Here is a 27749-nt window from a genome sequence, read left to right as displayed (position 1 = left end):
TGTGAAGAAATTATTCTAATAATAATAAATCTCATCTAGACCGTAACTCACCACCTTTATTGGCCTTTGATGCCGTCCTAGCATGAAGGGAGTTTGCAAACTTGGATGCTGGGCCGGAGAGATGAACTCTCACTGGGGTTAGCTTATCACTAACAAGCTGCTACGACAACCACGATACGGATAGGGTGGCCAGATGTCCGGATTTAGGGCGGACAGTCCTAATTTTCAATTATGTGTCCAGTGTCATGCGCAACCCTATGCCGGACGCTGGTTTGTCCGCCTTTTCAGCCGCGTTGAGTTTATGTGACCCAATATCTGCCCCGCCGGCCCGCCCCCAACTGGTCTGGGATTGGCCAAGAGTGAGAAATTCTCGTATATCATTGATTCAACAAATGTAAACAAAGCTCCACGTGTAGCTATCTGATTACATCTTTTATCCCCGTGTTCTTTGACTGTAGCCCGCTAGCAAGCAAGAAAAAAAAGGCAGCGCTAGCTGGGCATCTTTCAACATTGATTGGATGAAAGAGCACAACTTCCTGGCCAAAAGCAGTAGAGACTGGTTTCTGCACGCTTTGCCGGTGTGACGTGGATGTGAAAAGTCAGGCTAAAGCAGTCAGAACGTCACGCGGGAACGGCCAAGCTTAAAAATAAGAAACGAGCAGCAGATACGTCATCATTGAAGTAATTTTTTCCTTGTTATTTGCTTTTCAAAATAAGTTGTGTTTTGTGGCACGTTGTACATAAACATGTCACTTTCTTAGTGGTTTAACCCATTAAAGGGAGAAGAGCACTGGAGTGCTCCCGGCTTTAATGGTAGATGTCATGAAATGGTGCGCGTAGGAGGCTGGCTGGCGTGGCGGGACTGGGCGAGAGGAGACTGGCTGGCGTGGCGGGACTGGGCGAGAGGAGACTGGCTGGCGTGGCGGGACTGGGCGAGAGGAGACTGGCTGGCGTGGCGGGACTGGGCGAGAGGAGGCTGGCCGTGGCGGGACTGGGCGAGAGGAGGCTGGCTGGCGTGGCGGGACTGGGCGAGAGGAGGCTGGCTGGCGTGGCGGGACTGGGCGAGAGGAGGCTGGCTGGTGTGGCGGGACTGGGCAAGAGGAGGCTGGCTGGCGTGGCGGGCCTGAGCGAGAAGAGGCTTGCTGGCGTGGCGGGACAGAGCGAGAGGAGGCTGGTAGCCATGACTGGACTGACTGGACTGGCTTGACTTGGCAGAATGTGGAGAACTTAACTGTGAATAGGACGACTAGACTGAAACGTAGCTTGGCGCGCCGGGAACCAGACTTCGACACCTGACGTAGACAATGATCCCACACCAACTGGACGAACACAACAGACTAAATACACCAACTTTAATGAGACACAACTGGGGAACACAATAGGAAGAGGGCACCGATTGGTCAAACGCACTGGGAAGGGAACAGGGACACAGGTGGACGTAATCAGACATAACGAGACAGGGGAAACACTCAGAAACCCAAGACAAACACAGAAAGACACAACAAACACACCAAAATAAAACACAACCCTAACCCATACAAAACCGAAACGTGACAGTAGAAGCACGGTGACGCGCTCCCGGCCTTAATGGGTTAAAAACATGGTACTGTAAACGAAATAAATTGTCAAAAAAAAGTTTGACTTTTTTTTTCTTATTTTTTACCATTTAGTTAAACAAACATGATCTATAAACCATGTAAAACGTCATTGTTGACGAAAATACACCGCGAGTCTGATGTACAGTCTTCCCTCGATTTCCGCTGGGGTTAGGTTTTAAAAAATACTCGGAATAAATGAAATCCGCGAAGTAGTTAGCTATATGTTTTACATTTATTATAAATGTTTTAAAGCTCTAAAACCACAAAGTTTATACACTTTTCGCATCGAGGCATTTCTATTTTATCACATTCCTCTCTCATTTCAACGTTCTCAATGTTCAAACCTTCATCAATTTTATATAATAGGTACAATAATGTAAAAAAAAAAAATAGCTAAATTGTACTAAAAAAAATCCGTGAAAAGTGAACTGCGTTATAGCGAGGGAACACTTATAATTTTTTTTAAATATGGCCTCCTTTTTGACCTTATGGAAGTGGCCACCCTAGATACTTCAAAACTTTACCAAAAGCAGGGGGTTAACACCCTGGGTTCTGCCGTTAGCCAGTGTACGGCAAGAGGTTTTTTTAAACTGAATAATTAAAATATGAGGCTTGGTACATAATTGTCTATAAAGCGCTATATAAGTGTACTCCATTTATTGTTATGATCAATTCAAACTGGATTTTTTATTTTTTTATTTTTTTATGGTCTATAACGTGTTTTTCGGCAAAAGTACAACTAGTAACTCATTCAAATGGGTCTGTGATTAGGTGGGTAAATGGTAATGCATGTGTATTTGTAGTATAGATGCTGAATTCCAACAAGTTACAACAAATGTTGTCCATGTTGAATAAAGTTTTTAACCTCAAACAGTTGTTGTCAATGCATTACTTTCCACGTCAACTCCACATTCCTTGGATCTGATGCTCACCATAGCGGTGATCGGGCTAGCTGAAGCTAACAGGAGGCTAACCTCATTCCTGCCCCTTCGACCAGTGGAGTGTGTGCTGTTTGTTTGTTTGTTTGTTTGTGCATCATCATAACTTCCTGTTTCAGCCGGGTTGAAAGTATTTTGGTCCATAACAAAAATTGCATTTTTTGGCAATTTTGGGCAGCTGAAAATGTTGGTGATTTTATAATTTTATCCTTAGTGTGTATGTGTATATCTGTACACAGATTAACAGATAGTGAAAAGGCTCCAAGAGGAAGTCGGAACCTGGAGTACAGTTGAATGAGTTTTACTATTGTGCTTCTCTTTCTGTGTTTGTTTCTCTGACAATAGTATTTACTTTTCCAAGGCTCAATCAGTGAGAGGCAATGGTGAGAAATGATACTATAGTTCTACATTCACTGAAAGTGCCCTACTGGAGGTGTCACATGATTAAATCTACCCATCAGAACAGAGGCTGGAATTTAAAAGAAATTGCGCTACACCGTCAGCAGAGGGAGGCAAAGCAAAGTCTAGTAATAAATTCATTTATCCCCAGATGTGTCAAACTGTCAATATTAATATCGTTCACACACTTTAAAAAAAAAAATCAAGCCCAAGACCAGATTTTAACAAATTTCTATGAATTTATTTGAACTTCTTTATTTTTCCCTTTCTACTGTAGTCTGTATACTTTCTCCACCTCAGAAATGTTCAGTGAAGTAAGTTCACCAGTGTTGTTTTGTTTGACTTCTAGGCTAAGCACACTCTAAACGAGCCCTCATATTCTTTAGCCTTTTAATTGGCAACCCCAGGCACCGCACAACTGCGGTTACCTCATTTGGTAAATCTCAATTGGTTGGCGACAAGTAATAAGTTAAGGTAAGTCATTGTTTGCTTGTCCCTAGTAGGAATATGAGTGTTTTCCCACTGGTTTTCACTGTGGGGGATTGATACTGGGGTTTGGGAGAATTCAGAACAGGCAGGTGGCTCGCCAGAAAGAAGAAGACTGGGAAGACTAGTTTTTTTGCATGCATTTAATAGCAGTGTTGGGAACGTTACTTTAAAAAAGTAATTAGTTATAGTTACTCATTACTTGCTTAAAAAGGTAACTGAGTTTGTAATTGAATTACTTCATAATAAAAGTATCTCGTTACCAGGCAAAGTAACTATTTTTACTACTTAAATTTTTTTTTTATATCCAACAATTTGGATTTTTTTATATACATATTATTATTAGAGCTGTCAAATTTTAATGAGATTGATCACATCTTAGAATTTTGATTAATCACGATTAATCACTTAAATAAAAAGGCTTTTTATCAAAAAAAAATTCCTGCCAAATTTGAAGCACACCGGTTATGTGTTAATTCTTTTGACATTTAATGTTATGAGGATCTCTTTTTTTGATCCACTGCACGCGCTCATCCTCCTCTTTTTCTAATCAGTTAATTACTTGCATAATTTAAAATTGAAAAAAAAAGACCCCAATATTTTGACATGAACAAATATTCTAAATGTAATATGCAAACATTTATTAAATTCTTTACTTTAATGCATGTGATTATGTTTATTGCTCAAACACAACCTGTGCTACCTTAAACGTAGCCATCCGCTGTCACACTAAGGGATCATCTTCATCTATGGTCAAAGTTAATAGTGCTATTAATCTGCGTTAATTCATGATTAATGCGATAATTTTTTGTAGTTAATTAATCAGTTAACGCTTTAACTTTGATAGCACTTATTATTACTATTATTATTATTATTATATTTTATACAAGGAATTCAAATTACTTCCAGGCTATATAGGGTGTTTTCATTTATTTTTTAGACTATTTATGTCACACAAATGCCTCACTCCATAATATGACACATCATACAAAAATTTGTATAATAATAATAAGAATTAATTAAATTTGGAGTGGTGATGTATGTTCTACCACTGCCAGTTACTACAGCAATCATAATAATAAAATAAATAAATATATAAATAAATACTTGATATATGGTGAGTTGTGACACATATGTCATCTATAGGTAATTTGTAGACAGTCCTAGCCAGTCCCTCCAGGATTTCACTGGCATTTTTAATGATTGTTGCGGGCTAAAATAATCAATAATAGATAAAAGAAATTGCCAATGCTATTAAAATATACATTGCTTAATGCTATCATGGCCAAAATCATAGCCATAACTACTACTATATTTACTCCTCAGAATCATCAGTTTACGCTTGATCTATCTGAAAAACATACATGTACACTTTCAAATATGAGAGTATGGTGATATATATCTTCAGTTTATAATTCTACACATATAAAGACGTGATTGATTTACGTCAGAAAACTGCCCAACGCTAGGCTTAACATGCATCATTCACATTCAAATGTCTCTCCATCGCCTCCATGAGTGTGAGCATATTTCAACACTTTTCACGTGTTTAGCACTCAGGAAATAAGACAAATACAATTGTTGGCTCTATTAATTACTCTTGGCGAGCGTGTCGCTATGACTTACTGGGATCTTTATCGCTGTTATGGTGCTTGTGGAGTCGCAATATGGCTCTTGGTGGAACATGATTGTCAACAAAACGCTCCTCATGGCGGCCGTATTTCGGCAAATCTCGACTGTTATTTTTCATTAATGTCACTCTTGTCAAAGTTTTCAAAACAGTTCTAGGCGAGGACGTGGACTCTTTGCTAAAATATGCTAAGCCTTAAGGCCCAGAAGGAAGAAGGACGACACGTCCGTCACGTTGTCACACGCTTCCTAGTCACCGCAGAGTGTCTTGTAAGCTTACTTCGAGCCTTGAATCTAATAAATAAAATGTAACGCAACGCATTTCTTATACAATAACGATAACGGTGTTTCAAATATGGGGAGAATAATTAGTTAGATTAGTCCGTTTATGAAAAAAAAATTAACGGAGTTGCCTAACGATGTTAGTTTAAACGCCATTCCCAACACTGTTTAATAGTCAGAAGGACATAGCTGCATGATGTCCAATTCCTACCTCAGGCTGGTTCGTAGCTCAGATATTATGTATGCTTGCACATTAAGGACTATTGTCTTGTTTTTTATCTTAATTCCTCATTTAAAAAAAAGATTCAAACAACACATTTCTCCTTGTGTTTTTGTGGCTGCATAACATGAAAGCCGCAGCTGGCTACTAGTTAATGTAGAAAGTTAACTTTCCCAACACTGAAATTCACAGTTCTCAAAGTCTAACATTAGACTGTACAGCAAGAGTGTTTTTGGCTGCAAGATTTTTTACTCACTGAGATAGGAGAACGTGTGAGGGCGCCCCACCAATGTAGATATCTGAGAATGGCAGAGTGGTTTTTGGATTCTCCATAGATTTAACATGGCTCTTGTCCACCAGAAGGATAACTTTCTTTGACTGATGATAGATCACTGATATCTATTCCATTATTCAAACACAAATAGCCAAAATTATTACAAATAAAAAGTAGCCTATTTACCTTGGGGAATGTAATGAGACCAATTGAAAAATGAAAAATGTACCTCGTGATATCTTGCATCATTTATTTTTAGCTTTGGTATGTTATCCTCCAGAAGTTTTGGCCCATCAGCGAAGCCAAAGTCGTACATTAGCCGCAAAAATCCATTTTTTATTTCTAAAAGAAAGAATTTATCCTGGGAAAAGGAAAGAATGAAAATAATTTTAGGTAAGTCTGTAGGCACTACTGTAGATGTCACTGCACTGATAAGTAACATTTTCATGAGCTTGAGTTAATTTATACATGTAGTGCATGTATTCATTCATTCAAGTTAAAACTTTGTTTAAAAAAATCAAGCCGACAGACATACATTATACACCTTAATAAACAGTAACATTAGATTAAAGCCCTAATCTCACTGAATGGCGCAGGCTTGCGAAGGTGCGCGTAGTAAGTGTTGCTTTTTTTTAGTCATTCAGTGTTGTAAAACATTGCAAAGACACTTAGCAGACACTCTTTACATTCTCAAACTGTTTTTTTGAACATGTTCAAAATTTCCCTGCAACAAAAAAAAGGAAGACCGCCGAAAAAGTAAAAATTGCTACGTACGCCCACCCTCACAAACCTGAGCCACTCAGTGAGATACGGGCTTAAACGTTTATTTTTTCACTGTTGTTAACTCATTCACTCCCAGCCATTTTCACTGAAGCAACCCCCTTGGCTCCCATCTGTTTTACTGGATTTTGACTGTTTTTTCAAGGTCTACAGAATATTCTATTCTATTGCTATGAAAACGTACCAAAAGAAAGATTAGAGTCTCTTCTTTCATCAGGAAAAACAAACAAACTATTTTTGGGAGTTGCAGGACTAAGTATTAATAAACGTATTTATACGTTTTTGGGTTTGAATGAGTTAACTATTACACCTCAGCGGAAGCGTATACTGTATCCCCTGAGTATTAGTCACTATAATATGAACTTACAGCATTGACCATGGTGAAAAGCACGCCATTGTTTACAACTGTTCGCACTGAAATATCAAATCTGGTCACATAGCCAAATTTCCCCCTGCGCTCTATGTTATTGATCAGTGCATAGCCCTTTCCATCAAACAAATAGCTTGCAATGCGACTCTGTGAAAAGGCCAGTTTGTACCTGCAATTAAAAGAAGAAACTGAATTAGTTTAGTATAAGACACATTCAGGTTATACACAGTACTGACAAAACTGAATAACCATCAACTCATAAACTCCCTAAATTTGTTACAGCATTCAATAATATTAGCAGCTAGGCCACCTTCTACCAACTACACTTTTTGTAATAACCTGCAGGTGTATTGGTAATTAAATTTAATAACAAATTGTCTTTTTTCTCCCCAAAATCAGTTATTGTCAGCAATGATAAACAATAATAAAACTACTGTGTTTTTCAGGAGTCAACACGTGTTCGGCCCAGTTGAGGAACCTGATTTACATTCTCAGAATTCCATCGTTGTGTTGCTGTCCAAGATTGGTTTCAGTGCTGTATGATGCCAGTAAGATGCCAGTAAGATATATGTACACTGGTATTGTTGCCATTAAAAAAAAAATAATAATAAAAAATATAAAAAAGTTTTTACTGTGTATTGTATGTGTTGTAATGTGTTCTAATGGACCAAGAGTCACCTTAATAAAATAAAATAAAGAATTAATAATAATAATAATTAAATAAAATGGATACTCGATTAACTTCAAAACGTTGGTGCTTTCATATTGAGAGGGATACTTCCTTCATGGTTGTGCTCCCAATGTAAAACACCAATAATCACTAAGAATAGATAAATACCTGGAACATGGTGTTGATGCAACCACATCCATGTTGTGAGTGTTATTGAAATTATATAAACTGATAACATCATTGTTCAGCGAGGCCAACTCGATGCAGCCCACAAAGGGAGCAAGAGTCAAAGGTGGTGGGAGCTGAAGTGAAACAATAAATTATTGTAATATTTAGATACATATGGAAATTATTCAATACATATGTACTTGTTTATAGCTATGAATAAAATACCTTTGTATCTGGTGGGACACCCCCAACAAAGAACACCATGTCTTTCGGGTCAACGTCAAAAAGTGAGTCGGTTCCCGGAGCTTCGCCTTTCTGAATGAACTTCTGTTCATCTGTGGATCTCTGGCTGGGAATGACTAGGTAGATTTTCCCATGCCTGCCCAACCTGATAAAAAAATAATAAAAACATGACATCATTGTAAGACAGGATTTTATTGATTAAATTTGCTTGACAGTAGCGAAACCCTCATGATAGTACCTCTCTACTTTGATGTAATTGAAGACCGCAGGCCATTGGCTGACTGGTTTTGAGCTCAGTGGGATTTCAACGTATTCACCACCAAGATTATACATGTACACAAGGTTGTCATTCTTGATGGCAAGTCCCATGTAGTCTTTCTTACCCTAGCAGCACAGTAGGGAGCAAGAAAAATATTTGAATATTGCAAAAACTATTGGCTAGTAGGGACAAAGGCATTAGCACATTCCATGTGTGTGGACCGCAGGAAAACAAAAAATAATAAGGATTGTGCTGCATACAGTTGTGCACAATGCCATATACAGTACAGGCCAAAAGTTTGGACACACTTTCTTATTCAACACATTTGCTTTATTCTCATGACTGGTTACTTGGTAGATCGTCACTGCAGGCATTAAACTATGTATGGTATGAACTGATGTGGAGTTATGTATGTACTTAAAAAAAGTGAAATAACCAAAAACATGTTTTATATTATAGATTCTTCAAAATAGCCATCCTTTGCTCTGGTTACCTTTTTGCATACTTTTGGCATTCTTACCTTTGGGAACTCCTTAAAGACTGTTGAAAACTCCTTTCAGGTGACTTCTAATCTCATTGAGAGAATGTCAAGAATGCAAAAAGTAATCAGAGAAAAGGGTGGCTATTTATTTATGTATTTATTTTTATTTTCACCTTTTCCTGTTAAGTACATAACTCCAAATGTGTTCGTTAGTTGTCATAGTTGTTGTCATAGCTTTGGTGCCTTCAGTGAGAATCTGCAATGTACATAGTCATGAAAATAAATCAAATGTATTGAATGAGCAGGTGTGTCAAAACTTTAAGCCTGTACTGTATTTACAAAAAGGGAACTAGGAATAACTTTTCTCAGGTAAATATATTTTGGGGCTTTTTTTCCCCTCTCAAATATTTGGCATTGACAAAAAAATAAACTGCTGAAAAATGAGTAGGGGTGTCAGTTGGCATATCTAGACGTCCTAGCTCCAGCAGAACAAAAAGGCTCGTAAGAGTGTTCGCATGTTACGAATGTTGTCGTTTTTTTGTTGTTGTTGTCAGGGTTAATTCAAGGTCGCAAAGACGTTCGCCAGCAGTTTTAATGGTTGCAAACCAGTTTCACAGTAAATTCTATAGAGTGAATTTGACTCTATTAGAGTGGGACCAAATAGACTCAGTTTTAGAGTAACATTTACACTTGGAAGAGAGTAAAATAAAGATATCTACCTGAGATATTCCCCATTATATTCAGGAGGAGACCAAACACATTCATTTTGGTCTAGGAGTTACGAAGTTTCCAGCTGACAGAAGCGATATACTAACTAGAAAAATTCCCACGGAAATTTTGAATGGGACTGCTGACTCTTGTAAATGAGCTGAACAGTTTAAAATTCAAACAACTGGAATCGGTCAAGAAATGTGGAAGTTAACCATAATCAACATCAACTAAAAGTATCTCACTGTCCCTGTAAATGTATTTAAAAAAATGTAAACGAGCTGAACAGTTTAAAATTCAAACGACTAAAATCGGTCAAGAAATGTGGAAGTTAACCATAATCAACATCAACTAAAAGTATCTCACTGTCCCTGAAAATGTATTTTAAAAAATGTAAATGAGCTGAACAGTTTAAAATTTAAATGACTGGAATCGGTCAAGAAATGTGGAAGTTAACCATAATCAACATCAACTAAAAGTATCTCACTGTCCCTTTAAGAAACATGCACTTTCACGCACACACATTTGTCTTGGAGACGTCACGCACCCACATTCCATTGATATTGTGTGAAAGACGCACACCTCGAACAAAAGCCTCTCACGACTTAACGGTTCAAGATGCAGATTCAAGAAATGGCTCGTTAGAACGGCAAGGGTTTGGGAAACGCGAGCATGTTCTCACTTTTTTAATCGGATGAAAAATGGCCAAATGAGAGCAGGTTGAAAACTTATGATTTATCCAAAATGAAGTGGAAAAAGGAGGCGAATTTAACATGGAAAAGATAGGCGAGTTAGTCCGACTTCTCCTTGCTTAAAGTGAAAATAAAGGTACTAAATGACACCTTAGCCAAATAAAAGTTAGTTTGTCTGAAAGAAGAGACTTGTCACTACAAAATGTGAGAATTTGATGTCTAGTGAGCAAAGATTGTGGCCATTGTGACGAGTTGAAGTGAAACTTTTGACTTTTGGAAATCGATTTTTTTGGTTACTGCCAGAGCCTAATTGCTCCACAGAGTGTAATAGAAGGCTATTTCACTCACTGTCTTTGAACCCGCACAGGGGGGAGAGCTTTCATTCCTTAAAATAAATTTCGACACTGAGCTAAAGATGGGAAAAATTGCTACAAAATGAGCTAAAATTCATCTCGGTCGGTTAACGTATGCGCGTCTTGGAAAAAGGTGCTTTATCTGTAATTTGTTCCCCCTTTCTCCATTCATTTCCTATGGGACTTTTTTGGGAGTTTTTTGGGAATTGCGTCGCCATGGTAATGTCGGAATTCCTAGAAAAGTAATGCCGCACCGAGTCAGATCGAGCCGCATCGTTTGATAACTCATTTGTCCCAGTGCGATCTACGGTACGGGACCCATTTTTGCGGAAAAATCTGGGGATTTTCTAGGGTGGAGAGTAATATGTGCTGCTTTCAGCAGTCCCATAATAAAGAGCAGGAACTGCGTAGGCTCAGGGAGTAGATCGGCTGTCTCCCAAGCTGAAGTTTGTGAGGTTGTTCCTCAACCCTTCAGTGACTTTCATTTATTTATTTTTTTTAATCCTTTATTTTACTCTCTTCAAAGTGTAAATATTACTCTAAAACAGAGTCAATTTGGTCCCACTCTAAATAGAGTCAGATTTACTCTACATAATTTACTGTGTTCTTGTTACTAAGAATTTTTTAACATTTCTTGGCCAGGCCAAGAAATTTCTGACATGAACGAACCCTCAGGAAAAAAATAAATAACATTTACTATGTGTGCACACCCTTGCGAGCTTTTGCCGCCCAGAGAGATTCGAGCTTAAGGTGGTCGGTGCATTTAGTGGTGGAAATCCTCAAATCCAATGCAGGACAACAGCAGTGATGGATGCTGTTAAGCTGAAGAAAGAGATTTATCGGGTCAATTTGTCTAGTGGGACTCAAGAGGAAATTGATGGATACTAGCAAGCCAAGCGGAATTCAACTTTGTTGGGCACTGAGGCAAAAAAAATTGTGTGGAAGAAGTTCAGAAAGGCCAGTCAGAATAACTTCCAAGCAGCTTTGAGGAAATTCGGGTCCACCATCCAGCATTTCAGGAGGGGGAAAGTTCACCATAAACACTATAAAGTAGGGACAGAGTGATTCTGACCTCAACATTGTGAGTTGTTGGGGAGAATACTTTGAAGACCTCTTCAATGGGGACTCTGAGGTAAGCTCCCTTCTCAATTTACCAGTCAATCTACATTCCTACCCTCAGCAACAGTTTGTCTCAGGATGTTCAACCACATGCTTGAAAGACTAAGTCTCCCAGCTGGCCTGGGATTGATCTCGAGATCCACCCGGCCATTAGAGCTGGATGAAGAGAGAGGGAAGTCTGGGATACCCTACTTAACATGCTGTCTGTCTGTCTGGCTGGCTGGATGGACAAATACATGTTAGTCAAACACAATCTCATGCTATTTAATTGGAAGGTGTATCCAAACTGTTGCAGGTAATATACACCTAGATGCTGCAAATCACAATAAGACACGATTTTAGACGCCATATTGTTGATTTTAGTAACAAGCATTTCTTGGAGCTATTCCCTTTGTGCATCCACTGTTATCAAATCACAATAGTATGGGAATATCCTTACGTTTCTGTCTCCTAGGTATAAAATGAAACGGTCCTCAATAGGATCCTTGTCTGGGTCAACTTTCATATATAAGCTGATGGATGTCACCGCCTTCAGGTCTTCCAGGTTAGTATCAGTGTGAATCTCCACTGAAGACTGACCATTGAACTTCATGGACACTTGAACCTAGAGCGGAAAATATATATTGCAAAATGACATTGCATTTTTAGTGTCTGCATACTATACATCCATGTAGTCTTTTGAAATAAGATCATGTTTCAAAATATTGTTATTTATAATTTCTAGTGTGAATACAATACAGTTAAGAATTTTAGTGGTGTCATTAAATTCAATTCCAATGACAATGAGAAAATATATGAAAGGCTGCTTTATATGGAAGCACGTGTGTTAAATTTTGTTATATTTGGGACATAGCTGAAGCTAGATTTAAATATGTTGTGTGAGAACTAACCTTCTTTGCCACACTTCTGGCCTGGGCTATGAGTTCTCTGATTCTCATAACATTGACGGTTATATTATTAACGGGCTTCTTCTGCTCAACCACCTTCAGTTTATCCAAAAGTTCAGGAACGACAAAATTGAGGTGATCCACTGTAAAGTATAAAACACTTAATACGTAAGTAATGGCTATCATTTAATTTATTGATGTTTTTCAAAAATAATGTCCATTTTCTTATTATAAATTGACAATATTTTTAGCGAGTACATCAATTATCAGAGACTAAAAGTAGGCAATCCTTTGTTTGTGTCAGGAGGTAAAGTTTAGTGGAGGACCCAAACATAGGGAAGCAGGTCAAGGAGGTGATGTAAAGAAAAAAAGGAATTTAATTATACAAAACAAAAGCGGACTCCAAATGACAATGAAACAAAATGTGGGGAGGACAACAAGGCAAAAAAAACTGGCAGCATGACGGGAGGAAAACGACGATGAATCGACGCAGACAGAGGGGAGACAGAAGACTAAATACACACACAACGACTCAAGACACACCTGGGGCAAGACACAAGTGGCTGAGGGCAGGTTTGGTTGACACGAGGAAGGGCAGGATTACACTTAACAAGATCAAGGGAGACAAACAAGGAAAAACAGAACGCAAACATGACAGTTTGGGATTAGATGAATAACTGACGCACACAAAAATCTACTAGTAAATGAAGAGTTTCTTGAAGGACAACAGTGTATAAGATCACATACCTGATTCCTTTGCAGAGTCAATGGCTTGCTCGTAGGCAGCTGTAGAGTATTTGTTTTTAATTAGATTGTCGGCCCATTCCTCTACTTTGTAACTGATCGGCGTAATTGTCTCAAGGACTGCTGCTGAGCGGTTAAGAGTTCCCTCAGCCACCTTGAGTGTATACTCCAGTCGCTGGTTAGTTCTGGCTAGAAAGGGTTAGAGAAGCTGTGATTAAGTAATTTATGAGTCCAGGTTTAGAGCATTACCTTTGACTTATTAAAAGAGATACATCTGAAGACTTCAATTAAAAAAGATGGATAATAATTCATATTGATAATACAATTAAAAGCTTACGTTTTCTGCATTTATTCATTTGTTTTGCTTAGCCCATGTACTGAGAAAACAAAATACACACAGGTAGCGATAACAATTTTAATCCAACCAATGGTCATTTAGCACCTCATCTTACAGGTGTGTGACATCTAATTTGGATTGTGTAAAACTGTAAATATATATTTGCACGGAAAAAGAAAAAAAAACAAGGCCCGACAGCATCCCAAAACAACATATCTAGACAAGTACTGGACTGTCTTCTACCTGTCTGAAGTTCATAAATATCCTGCACCATTTCTTCAAGTCTTTTGGAGTTTTTATCCAAGGTCTTTTTTGTCCCTTCAATATATTTCAACTTGTCAGCCACCTCGGCTTCCACTTCTGGAATCAGAATACTATAAATGTGGGATAATCATTGTACGCAACAATGTTGGCATAACCAGTGTTGCTTACCTATTTGTTCGGAATGCAATGAAACAGACTCCTTGAAAACATTGTCACATTTGACCACTAGATCATCAAGCTGCGTCTTGATCCCAGTGACCGACTGAAGCATGGACCAAAAAAGGACAAAGTAACTTAATGTTGACGGAAATACCAAATATACTTGCCAAGTATTCTGTGAACTTACATCATTTGCCGTGTGGGATAAGTTTAAGGTCGTGAGTGACGTGATATTGGCATTGTTGATGTATTTCACTATATTAGTGTAGACATTGGCAGCACTTATGGCCTTTTGCACAAAGCCATTGGTATCACTCTCTCGCAGGTCCCTGGAACAAATAAGAAAAGCATATGTTTTAGTGTTATTACCCAGTCTAGAGGACACCCTCAACCTCAGAGATCCTGGTTGGTCTGCTTTCCCCACCCAAGCAGACAGACAGGACCCAAGAATGAAGAAGGGAGGGCTACCAGCCACCTCTGACCAGAAGAGGCCAGACCCCAGGAGACATGCTATATGTGAAGGGGAGGTCCTGGCTTGAATATGTGTCCTGTGCAAGATCCCCCGTACAGACCTTAGGGGTCACTCAACTAAAACTTCAGCTTTTGGCCCCCCCAAAAAAGGTATCTACCAATGTAGAACCGGTCTAATGGTCTTTAGAAATGTCTTAGCGATATAAAAGTATACTATAGCTCAAGTCACTTATCTAATTACAGTATGTGTGCCAAACCATCGTAGTGCATCAAAATTGGAGGACAGGTGATGGCTCGGTAAGGGCTTGCTCAGCTAACCTGTAGCTTTCCCCAGATTGGAACCAGATGAATGAGATGACCCCCAAAGAATAGATTTATGGATACATTTGGTACAAGATGGTACAGTACAACGTCAAAGCTCAATTGACCTCATATATGAGGCCCATTCCCATCCAACCCCATGAGTGTGTGTCATGCTTAGAACTAGAGAATAGGCAGGGCAGTGGAACGGAGCAGTAGCCCCAGGAAATCACACCACCCAATTGTCTTGCAGTTGTAACTGTATTGCCCAAAAAAGCCTTGTGAGGAATACTTACAATGAGTGTACTGTATTGTGAATATGTGCGTGATGCATGATACAAGAGGCTCCATTAATGCTCTATTAAGATACTTTTCTTACTCCTCCAGTTTGGTGGCTTGTTGTTCAAGCTCTTCAGCATGCTCATCCGCCCTTCCAACCAATTCTGTATCAGCAGATGAGAGCTGTCCCATCTTCTCTATCAGCTTTTGGCTGGCACCATCAATTGCAGCATGGTACTGTGTTATATTCTGTTCACAAAAGCAAAGAGAAACACACATGCAAGCACTCATTATTACACTGTAAAAAAAACCAACTAAAATAATAGAATTTATATGTTTATTTTAATTGATTTTTCCTATATTATATATATATATGATTTTTCTATATTTTTAAAATGTCATTTAATTTTCAAAAATAGATTGTGATCTTATACAGTATGCTGAATGTAAAATAACATGAAATCACTGCAACTGTGAAAACACAATATTTCTGTTCTTTTACCAAAAAACACAGAAAGAATACATATATTTACTGTTAAAATATGTTCACAAATGAATCTTACTTTCACAAATATTTGTCTGTTATTTTAGGGAATACACTGTAAAAATGCAACTTTAAAACTCTAAAATAATAACAATAATAATAATAATAATAATAATAATGAGAAAAACATTAAAACATTTCTGAGAAATTTATAGTAAAGATGTGTAATTATACGATTAATTATTTTTTATTTGACTAATGTTTTTTTTAATATTGTAAATAACTACATTTACTGTAATGTCCTAAATGGTAAAATTCTTTGACATTGTATTAACATTTATTTTGAAAGAATATCAAAAGGGGTATAGTGAAAGGGGAAAGTTTCGCTCTAATAACTAACTCGGTGGATCTGTTATCACCACTTTATTTAATACATAAATGCAAGTTAAATGTAATTAATTGATTTAGATCAACTTTCTTGCTAACTGTATTTTATGAGTTGATCAAATAATAATATTGGTAGCTACATCAACTTAATTTAGCACGTCATATAAACTGTTCACTGTTGGTAAGCTGAAAACAAAATTCAAGTTGGCATAACTTCATAAATTTAGCTTGATAACCTTATTTTTGTCAACATTGACTGATTCAATTTTAATAATAATGCATCGGATTTATATAGCGCTTTTCTAGACATTAAAAGACGCTTTACAATGGAATGGATATGTCATGCCGCAGTAAGCAGGCCTGTGCTGCTCTTATTTTGGTTCATCCATTTCTGGTTTTATTTTGAAAGAACTAACCACCACTCTCACTCCAGGTCACTTGCCATTCCTCCTGCCAGGCTCAGTTCCAGTTCCTGATTGGTTCCACCTGTCTCCAATTACCCACCTAATAAATAGACAGCATCAGCCACCTCCAAGTGCTGAAGTGTCACAACCCGTGGATGGAAGCGTTCACACAGCTCTTGAGCCACAGGCTTGGCCTTTTGTTCAGCGTTTTTTTCCCCTCTGCTAGAGGTGATTTTGAGTTTGTGAATAAACTGCTGCCGTTGAGGCCCTGCGCCTGGGTCCTCCCTTCCTCGTTGTGTCAGGATACATTAGTCATGCACTCACAAATTCACACTGTGGTGGCAGTAAGCTACTTAAATAGCCACAGCTGCCCTGGGGCAGGCTGATGGAAGCGTGGCTGCCAGTGTGCGCCTACGGCCCCTCCAACCACCACCAAACATTCGCACCTTCCATACACTAGTGTGATAAGCACTGGAGGCAATGTGTGTTAAGTGCCTTGCCAAAAGACACAACGACACATGAATTGGGGAGAGCGGGGATTGAATAGCCAAATTTCTATTTACTGCACGACCGTCTCTTCACCCTGAGCCACGGCCGCCACGATTAAGATGATTTGAATACTCCCACAATTCCTTTCATCACCATATTCAAACTAAATAGTCATTTTTCCTTTCAGTTCTTTAATGTATAATTATTTACATTAGTGACTTAATGATTACGCTAATGTTAGGAATCAGTTGCTTTTCAACACATCAATCTTTACTCTGTAATCTCAGTTCTCAATATCCTTTATTAGAGACTAATTGGTAATCTCCCAAACACAAGGGTGCTAGAGAACATGTGAGCTCCTAAGGTCCTCCCAGCCGGTAGATGCGGTATAAATGTATTGTTCTTTGTTTCCTTGGCAATTTTAAGCACTGTCCCCAAACACATGTTAACTTGTGCCTCTGGATTGTCTAATCAAATGAAGTGGGATTTTCCAAGAACAGAGCTTGTTGTATTGCACAGCATTGATTCTGGACCTACAGTGAGTATTCTTTCTTTCCTGGGTTTCTCTTCTTTTGTAAAGACTTCTACCTGTGTGGTCATCATCATTGCTAACTACAACTTGAGTTCCTTGTCGAGTGAACTGGCATAAAACTATTGATATCGCAAGCCAAAGACCGAGAGTTTCATTTTGACTGAAAATGCTAACACATTTGGGAAAATGCTCATGCTGGTGTCACGTTCTGTCTTTCTGTCTTCTGGTGACATTATTTTCCTTCTTTCCGTATTCTTGCTACACCTGACAGCAGTTTGTGTTGTCAGGTATTTACGCCAAGTACAAACGTAAAGCCAATCGCGCTGTTTTTGTTCCAATTTTGCCCTTTTCCAATAAGGGCATCAAATGCCAGACAATCTTACTGTATGTCTTGTAATATTATGTATTTTAGTGAGTATTTGTCCCGATAATAGGGTCCAAAACGGGCCAGGCCAACAATTAAGAAAAACAAAAACAACACAAACGGTACTATATTACAACCAAAAACCTTCATGCGTGTGGGGAAAGCCGACATCAGTCAATGACTCCATGAACTGTGACATGGAAGGAAATGTAGCTAATGAAAGAAGCCCTGTTTGAGCAACAAGAAAACAACCCTAAACAGAAACAAACATTTCTAACCTGATATTGATTTCTGTATAAAAGTGTGTTACCCGGCCCCCGGGTGACAAGAAGTATTTTCCAAAGCAATACTTCCTGCTCCAGTCTTTTTCAGAAATACTCAAGTAACGTTCCCATAGTGCCTGTTCTTCTTTGTTTTTGTGACCATGCAAGATTTCCACTTCAGAAGACTTCGTTTTGAGATTGATGATAAAATCTTGATGTGCGTGGCCCCCTGTGTTGAGATATTCAGGGCCGCAGTGGTGGCCGTGGCTCATGGTGTAGAGATGGCCGTTCAGTAACCAGAAGGTCGGCTGTTCAATCCCTGCTCTCCCCAAATCATGTGTCCTTGGGCAAGACACTTCACACACATTGCCTCCAGTGCTAATCACACTGGTGTATGAATGGTTTGAATGTTTGGTGGTGGTGGTTGGAGGAGCCATAGGCGCACACTGGCAGCCATGCTTCTGTCAGCCTGCTCTAGGGCAGCTGTGGCTACTAAAGTAGTTTACTGCCACCAGAGTGTGAGTGCGTGAATATGTATCCATTCCGTTGTAAAGCGTCTTTGAGTGTCTAGAAAAGCGCTAGATAAGTCCAATGCATTATTAGGGTCCGAGCAGCTACCGCTGCAGTATTCTTCTTCTTTGTAAACAATCTAATTTTTGGGGACTTAAAACATTTACGAAAACTCACCAAATTTTGCACACTCCTCGGGCTTGGCGAAAAATGTGATATTGTGAAGTTGCCATAACAACATATAAACATAAAATATGCACCAATCCCGGCACGTTTGACTGAGGGCTACAAAAATTGGCAGGCATGTGAAGCGTCCCGAGACACACAAAAAAGTCAGTGAAAGCCATATCCTAAAATGTACAGGAAGTGAGCTATGAATTTTTGAATGTCCAATTTTGGCCAATTTTTGCACATTCACTGTGGTCATTCTTTTTGCCCATTTGCCAACAGTTTTCATCCGATGTACTTCTAACTTGGTATGTATCATCTCAAGACCTGTTACAACAACTGGGAAAAAAATCTTGACTTTTTGAAATACTATATGACAGGAGCGGGGCCTCAAATTTTGCCTTTGATATTACCTTCATCAAAAAAGACTAAATGCTTAATAACACCGCTGTACAAACTTCTCATGCATCTTAATAGATGAAATTGGTGACAAGAAATGTCATACTTTTCATTTTTATCTATTGTCCCGAGTACGTTTGAAGGATCCAGTTGAAATTTTGTCCAAAAAGTCTTAAGATTTTGATCATGCCCAACACCGAATATTGTAATTTTTCGCAAAAAGGCATGGCCGTTAAGGTGCTGTGAAGTCTGATGATTCACCGTGACAATAAAAGCTGCGTTAACTTGACCCAGATTATTTTATTTTATCAAAATTTCACATATTTCATGAGAGTCCAGGTCTGAAAACATCTACAAATTTATATTTATTCGTACTGATAGCGCCACCTACTGGCAATTTTAAATTTCTACTTTTTTTTAAAACTTTTTTCTCAACCACGTTAACTGGATCTACCTCATATTTTCTCAGAAGAGTGTTTAGGCCTTCATAATGTCATAACACGAAGTCTGTGAGTTTTTGTGAATCGCTGTGGGCGTGGCAAGGTACTGTTCGCCAGGAAAACAACGCCAATTTTGAGGGCCTAAACATGCACAGAAACTCATGAAACTTGGCACACACATCTGGCCTGGCAAAATGAGCAATATTTTATCATGTATTGTGCGATTTTTACAAAAATTACTCACTAGCGCCCCCTAGAATTTTTTTTACGAAGCAGCCCTGGTTGAACTTTTAAGCAAGATCTCCCAAAAAATTGTGGTATTTGAGGGAGCCCAAGACCTACAAAAAAGTCTCTTGGACCCAAATGCTTAAATGAACAGGAAGTGAGGTGCGAATTTTTTAATGTACGATTTTTGCCAATTTTTTAACATTTACAGGAGGCATACTCTTGCTCATTTCTCCTACACGTTTGAGCCAATTGACTTCAATCTTGGCCTGGACCATGTCAAGACCTGGGCCACCAAGAAGGAAAAAAAAAATCAGTTTTCTAAATACTATATGACAGGGTCGGGGCATCATATTTTGTGCTTCATATTTCCTTCGCTATGAAAGATAAAATACGTAATAACTCCCTGGTACATGCTCGTAAAATCCCAAACTTCGCTTGTATGTTTATAGTCACGGACTGAAGGTATCTCTATGACAATAGTCAGCTATAAATATAGCGCCACCTAGCCCTTGGGTCGATAAAAAAATGTTTACGACACCTAAGGTATTTTGTCCCAAATTTGGATACTCTTTGTAAGTGTGATAACTGTCATTTATGAATATTTTTTTTACTTTCCACCACTCAAAATGTTCAGTGACATCAGAACAATCCATACATATGTACTTTTGTTTATTTATTCATGATGTTCTCTATGGACAATATATATATATATATATATATATATATATATATATATATATATATATATATATACAGTATATATGTATATATATATATATATATATATATATATATATAATTGATATATTGTTTCTTTGTGAAGACCTTTTTGTGTTTCTTTTTGTGCTTCACATTTGTGTGCTCTGCCTCTTGTTATAAATAATGAATCCTACTTGATTGTTCTATATTTGTTTGTCTGCATTTTTTATCCATCCTTGGGCAGTTGTCAAGTTTAGGCAGGTGGCTACTTTGCAAAGCAAAATTTTAGCATTTGCATATGTATAAAAACTTAGTTAGTGTTGTGTAATAAAAACAAAACGGTCATACCTCGACCAACGTATCCACCTCAGCCACATTCACTTGTGATTTAGAAATTATGTCTTTGGCTTTGTCTGTAATATTATGAATAGCTGCAAACTCTGCTTCCATCTTCTGCTGCGTTGCCTGAAAGTGAAACACAGACAAAAAAACATGGGAACACTTAAACATCAAGAAGTGGAACTACAAATAGTTTTCTTTGTTGATCTGATGAAGAAATTACATTTTTAGGAGAATTGAAAATGGCAGACCTCAAAGGCACTGGTACATTACAGTGCGTCCTAAACCAAATGTTAATCATGCGATGGATCAACTGAAGAATCTGTCAAGTCAAATTTATCTGTATAGCTCTTAATCACAATTACAGGTCGATCTACGTTCCTACCCTCACCTATGCTCACGAGCTGTGGGTCGTGACTGAAAAAACAAGATCCCAGATACAAGAGGCTGAAATGACTTTCCTTATAGGGTGAGAAGCTCGGTCATTCAGGAGAAAATAAGAGTCGAGCCGCTGCTGTTCCACGTTTAGAGGAGCCAGCTGAGGTGTTCTGGGCATGTCCCACTGGAAGGAGGCCCTGGGGACAACCCAGAACATGCTGGAGAGACTGTCTCTCGGCTGGCCTGGGAACGCCTTGGGATCCCCCCAGTGGAGTTGGATGAAATGGTTGGGGAGAGGGAAGTCTGGGCTTCCCTACTAAAGCTGCTGTCCCCTTGACGCGACCTTGGGTAAGCGCTAGGAAATGGATGGATGGATGGATGGGCTTTTCTTACATGGCATCAAGGCAGATGCACTTTAAAGTTTGGCACAACATTCTCATATTTGAAACACTTGCAAAGTTTGAATTTTATCAATAGCAGGGAACAATTATAACACATAATATGCTGTGCAGTATAACAACAAGTAGTTAAAAAAAATTGACCTCATGATATAACACTTGTTGTTTACCAAGCATATTTTAGACGTGTGGTGTATTGCGTTAGCATCCAACAAGGTAACACACCAACAGTTACTCTTTCTGTTATGTCATTCTTGTTCCTCACTCTCCAGGCATGACCAAACCACGCTGAGTATAAAATAATTTGACACTTTTGGAGAGTGGTTTGTAGGTATGAAATGCCACACAGGGGACTGTTTTGTTGCATTGGTCACTTGTGAGCTGATTTCAATAAATGGAATCTGGGCGGTGTGCATGTGTAATGCTCATGCTGTGAGTGAGGGTACAATGTAAACTATTTGTAAGATTTTTTTTTTTAAGAGGGGATCTCGGCAAATAAATGTAAGCATAAAAATTATATAACCCATAACCCTCTTCAAATCCTTTGAGAGGTATAAAAACTCACCAATGTGAAGTAAAATATATGCTTATCTATTCTTTTACATTACATCCCTATGGAATACATTAAAATTGTCTGTAGCTTTGTGAGTTTGAAGGGATATGCTGGCAAAGGGTACAAAGTACAAAGTATGCACTAATAAAAAGGGTGAACTAAGTGTATACACATACACATATGAAATGAATACTCAGGGAACAGAAAAAGCTGGAACAGATACAAGAAAAGAAAAGTTCACTTGACTCTGAAGGTCTTGGGAAATTACCTCATTCCTCTGGAATTTGAGGACATTGCCGCTGTTCCTATCCCGTGTCTCCTTAATTGTACTGGTTGCATTCTGGAGGAAGGACTGAGCATCAGACAGCTTGCTTGTGAAGCGGGACAAAGCCAACTTGAGTGGGCTGAGATGACCATGTGTAATCAGTGACTTCTTCTCCAACTGACGAATACGCCTTAGCACTGTAAATACAGCCAGGGTGAGGAATGTATTACACTCTATAGTTCATTGATATATATATGTACTGTATATTCCTTTATAGAATATTGCAATTTTAATAATTGGTTTGAAATTGTTTAATTAAAAAATATAAATGTATGTATGTCTTTACATTTCAGCTTTATATTTGTGGGGGGTTATTAACTAAATGTACTTACAGTCATGAGCTTCTGTTGACTCTTCAATGGTTATTGGCCCCTGTGTGGACAACTCAAGATTCCTCATGTTGTTCACAATGCTTATCGCTTCATCTGTGTTTCTCCTGACCACCTCGGGGTCCGCTTCCTGGTAAACACTGTACAACTCCCATTCATGGATCATTTCTGGAGACAATAACAAAATAACCAGCGTTTTATCTTCTGCAGGGTTACAGTAAGCCCAAGCCTTGAGGGGGCAAAATGTTAAGCGATCAAGCAAGTTGCATACAAATTATCCAACATTTTAAAAGTGAAGCCAAAAAACGGTTTCCACAAATAAGTGTTTACTTTAGGAAAAAATAAATTACATTTTACATTAGAGTATATCGATTTTTTTTTTTTTTTTTAGTATAATGCCATGTGCAAGCTGTGTGAGACACTAATTTCCTGTTATCTTCTACACAGCTGTGTTTTCTCAGTGTCTGTCTGTTGTTAATCACATCCTAGTTTCCCTGTCTTTATTCTATTCTTATCTCATCCTTGTTTTGTTTGGGTCTGTATAATTAAAATTTTATGAAACAATGTTTTCCTTTGTTTACAGTACCTGCCACCGCCTAAGTCCATATAGATTAGTCAAGCACCTCCAGTATATGGACCATTGCAACAAGGCCATTGAATGGCATCCACCTAAGACCAGCTACAATATCTGTCGGTTTGAGATGCACAATAGTGACAAATATCTTGATCCTGGTTTGGGTAAAAATTCTAGACACGAGCCACTGTCTCATCAGGCCTAGGTGCTGTGTGGAGTTCACAGACACACATGGGGGATATAAACACAAAGCCAAATTTATGACTTAAAATGAAATTAATAATAATTGGATCAAGGTCTGGTTGAACCACCTAAAAGTCACGGGAAAGTTGGAGCCTAGATGTGATCCACATGCACTGCTATACTGCTCTGGAAAGCAATTAACATTTCATAAATTTTCATTTTAATTTGAAATGCAAGCGCTATGTTCGCATTTGTTGCACTTCAGTCCAGAGATATGGTACCTTCAATGCGCATGTTGAGATCAGTGAGGTTTTTGCTGAAATGCTCAGCTCGCGTCAACGTTTGCAGTGTATGCTCATCAAGGTGGCTCCCCATACTCTTCACGGTGCTTTCCTATGAATTTAAACATAATCTTGAATTTGCAATAATTTCCATGTTGAAAACCAAACAGTCCATGCAATCATGCAAGCTTTGAAATCTAATTGAAGCGTGAGTTAAAACAAAACAACAACAAAAAAGCAAAGCAATCACAATCACATTAGGCATTGCATACTAAGTTAACCTTTTAACCTTAACACTTCTGATTATATTCAAATATAACTCAACTGACCAATTCGCTAAGCTTTCTTATGTATGATGCGACATCCTGTGTGGAGTCTTCCACCCCCGCAGTCTCTGTTTTTATTTCAGACAGTTTGTTTCTCCAGGCATTAAACTGATTCTGAAACACACAAAGAAATACAGTTGACTAATGTGAGCTATTCAAAATGTCACCAGCATATTATTTCTTACTTTGGCTTTTATAGTTCTGTAACTGTGTATGTACCTGCAGATGTTGAGCAGTGTAGTTATAATATTTGACTCTGTCATTAACAGCAGCCCCAGTAGAGATGTTCAACACTCCAACCCTCAGATGGTCCAGTGTTTTGTTGGACAACCGCAGATCTCCGATAACATGCCAGATGCATTCATCGCAACCTGCACCGAATTTAGATGAGTTTGATTAGGATCTACAAAAGCTTGGAACTGCCAATTTGGAGGAAAATATGTTTAAACAAGTCCATAACTTGCAAATACTGTACATCGTATTATGTCATATACATCGTACTTGCAAGTAAAAATACGTATTTGCAAGAATACAACGTATTTGCAGGTAGGCTACGTTCAAACATACTTATAGGCTAAATGCTAAAAACTTAACATTTTATCCCATAACGCCACTGGGTCTTGATTTGCGCATACGCAGATTAAAAAAAGAAAAGAAAAGCTTCTTCTTCTTTTTTTAAACATTATAATCAGAATGTCATAACACTACTGGGAATGCACATGCTCAACCCTGTGGCATTTTAAGAAAAAATACAAAATTTTTACGTTCGAACATGCTTGCAAAGAAGGATCAGAACTGTGTATGTTGTTTATTTGCTGCTGTAGTTAACTCATCTTACTGATATTGCACAGGTTAACTGTTGCAGGCTCTGGCAGGCACTCTCCTGTTTGCATATCACAATGACTGCTCTCACAGTCACACCCTGTAAAACAACATAAACATACATTCCATATTACTGTATACTGTACAGCTTTACAGCCTTTGGCTTGAAGGCCGGTAAATTTTGTACAGCTGTTACAGATGGGGGAAAACAAGGATCCATAAAATTTGCTTCCAGCTGCATGGTGTGTTGTTGCTATACATTAGCATTACTGTGCTAATACTTTAGCTGTGTATTGGCAGAATAGCAGAATTGTAGAGATACCAGAGAGAATAATTTAAAACTGCAGCTACAATTAACTATAAAGGGACTCCTCGCAGCACGGGCCATTTTGGGGTACTTGCACATTGAGGTTGGAATGTGATTTTTTCGGGGGGGGGGGAATGTCACAATATACCTTTACACATGAGTTTTTTCTTTTGTGTCAGTCCTGATGTGTATTCAAATGTTTAGACCACCGATATCAGCATACTTTTTCTTGGCAAACAGCGCGTAGCCACAGCAACACCATGCGGCGAAGTAAAAAGTTTTGCTTTGACTATTCATCGGGAGCATCTTTAGATGAAACACCCACAGATTCAAGTCAATTGGATAAAATCTGTGCGAGGACTTCTTTAAAATGTAACCTCGATAATAGACCAAAAATGGGGCAAAATTTGAAAGTAAATCCAAAATGGCGGACTTGCAATTGGGTTTAGCATATGGTTCCAAAATACTTTTTTGTAGGTTTTGGGTTGTTTCACCTGAATCCTGAGTTTTGTAGATCTTAAATTAAACATACAACAGGGGGATGCTTTGTTGAAAATTTGTTGGCGGTGTTACTGAGCTATTTTTGAAAAATCTCACAATAAACTATTAAAATATAAGTTTCATAAGTTTTCGTCCATGTTAAGACCCTCCAAAATCAGCATTTTTTGGGGGGCGAACAATGCATTGTCACAGCAACATAATTTCACGAAAAGTTCACGTTTCAACATCATGAAAGCCTTGCTATCCCAAGCTAATATTGGGGTTAACCCACTAGAAGAAAAACATCTAAGAAAAAAATACGTCACTCTGACGAAAAATAAGTTTGTAGATGTCTTCAGGCCTGTACTGTCATATGTGAAATTTTGAGAAGATAGGAACTTCTTGGTCACGTTACAGCAGCTTTTATTGTCAAGGTGAATCACCAAAATTTGCGGCACTGTAATTGCCATGCCCTTTGTTAATTTTTCAGGCGTGCTACTGAGCCATTTTGTTAAAAAATTTTATGACAAACTTAAAATCGAAAAATTTTCACCAGGCCTGACAAGTGTGCAAAGTTTGAGGAATTTTCGTACACGTTTAGGTCCTCAAAAATACAATTTCTTTCAAAGGGGAAAAAAAAATCTACAGATACAAATAGGGACCTTGAAGTGGTGACTGCTCGGGCCCTAATTTATTTTAATTTTTTTCAGAAAACCTCACATCTTTGGAAATGTATTTATTGTATCTGGTTGTACTTGGGTGCACGTTGTTCAGAAGAAACATTTCCTCCATGTGATAGACTCGAGGCAGATGTTGAAAGACTGTTTCATCAAGAGAACTCGAGAACAATTGCACACTGTATCATATATGGACAACTTACTCTTACAGCCAGAGGGGCTATAGTCCCAAAAGCCTGGGAGGCACCTCTCACAGTAACGACCTCCGGCACCCGGGCGACACAGACAGCTGTGAGTGAGAGAATGGCAAGTGGGACGAAGAGAAGCTGGCCTGCATTCACATCTCTGACAGCCTTGGCAGCTGGAGAAACCCGAGTAACCCTCCTGGATTACAAGTACAAAAAGCAATGTTAGAACCTACAAACCGGTTTTGGGTATTTTACACCAGAGGCTCTTAACCATTTTTACCTTTCCAGTATAATGTCCTCAGCCTATTCAAATATATATACTGAAGTTGGTTCGATTGCTGCTTTGATTAGTGTTCTGTAGCTAAATGAAATCCACTTACATTTGAACAGGTTACTGTCAAATAAATGACATCATAGTGTATGATGTCATTTATTTGATAGTAACTTCATTGATACAGTGTGATCGTCACAATAACATTTATCGTATGGGCTTTATATAAATCTTCACATTTAACAAGATGGTGAACAGGCTAGCAATTCACGGAACACAAAAATAATTATTGACTGAGTCTTAAGTGACCCCATAATATCAGTCAATCAGTGTAATTAAATAATTTCAGTATTAAAAACTGCCCCAAATTAAACAGGTCTAAAAAATATTTATATTTAAAGAAAAAACAACTAAATAAAAACTAAAATAAATTCTGAATGCTGCTCAGTTTACTGGTACATGACCATTTTTATGTTTCTTGTCACTGTCACACGCAGCTAAAAGATTTCTGCAAAATCAGTGGAAACATCAGACGCATCATTGGTTCCTTAATTTAGCAAGTCCATGAAACCTCTTTGAAACTCAACCTTCATGCCTCATCGTGAATTTAAGACAACTGAGGCATAGTCCATTAGTCTCTGTATCATGTCTTGGGTCATCCCTTTGGCCTCTTCCCAGTGGAATGTGCCTGGAACATTTCACCATGGAGGCATCCTCTCCAGCGTGGCCAGCGAGTTATCCATCTGGCCTCCTCCCAATGAGATGGGAACACCTCAACACAGAGTCATCCAAGAGGCATCCTTAATAGATGCCCGAGTGGTCCTTATCTTTCAGAATTTCT

General features: G+C 38.4%; 1 protein-coding gene across 2 annotated transcripts in view; it reads right to left on the bottom strand.

Annotated features, from left to right (window-relative positions):
• Positions 1-27749, bottom strand: part of lama4 (laminin, alpha 4) — a 63832-nt gene that overhangs the window by 16004 nt on the left and 20079 nt on the right. For both annotated transcript variants that reach the window (XM_077553491.1, XM_077553490.1), the window contains exons 7-27: positions 26653-26833; positions 25002-25085; positions 24383-24534; positions 24167-24277; positions 23838-23949; positions 22803-22967; positions 22414-22607; positions 20826-20942; positions 15211-15359; positions 14248-14389; positions 14070-14163; positions 13881-13997; positions 13304-13489; positions 12560-12699; positions 12109-12273; positions 8296-8441; positions 8040-8202; positions 7815-7948; positions 6974-7145; positions 6056-6187; positions 5809-5951 (exon numbers count right to left, since the gene is read on the bottom strand). In XM_077553491.1, coding sequence (XP_077409617.1) covers positions 5809-5951; positions 6056-6187; positions 6974-7145; positions 7815-7948; positions 8040-8202; positions 8296-8441; positions 12109-12273; positions 12560-12699; positions 13304-13489; positions 13881-13997; positions 14070-14163; positions 14248-14389; positions 15211-15359; positions 20826-20942; positions 22414-22607; positions 22803-22967; positions 23838-23949; positions 24167-24277; positions 24383-24534; positions 25002-25085; positions 26653-26833 — 2999 coding nt within the window. The remainder of the gene's footprint in view (positions 1-5808; positions 5952-6055; positions 6188-6973; positions 7146-7814; positions 7949-8039; positions 8203-8295; positions 8442-12108; positions 12274-12559; positions 12700-13303; positions 13490-13880; positions 13998-14069; positions 14164-14247; positions 14390-15210; positions 15360-20825; positions 20943-22413; positions 22608-22802; positions 22968-23837; positions 23950-24166; positions 24278-24382; positions 24535-25001; positions 25086-26652; positions 26834-27749) is intronic.

The sequence above is a fragment of the Vanacampus margaritifer genome, chromosome 19 (assembly GCF_051991255.1).
Source record: "Vanacampus margaritifer isolate UIUO_Vmar chromosome 19, RoL_Vmar_1.0, whole genome shotgun sequence".
Taxonomy (NCBI): domain Eukaryota; kingdom Metazoa; phylum Chordata; class Actinopteri; order Syngnathiformes; family Syngnathidae; genus Vanacampus; species Vanacampus margaritifer.
This window is presented reverse-complemented; position numbering and strand designations above follow the sequence as displayed.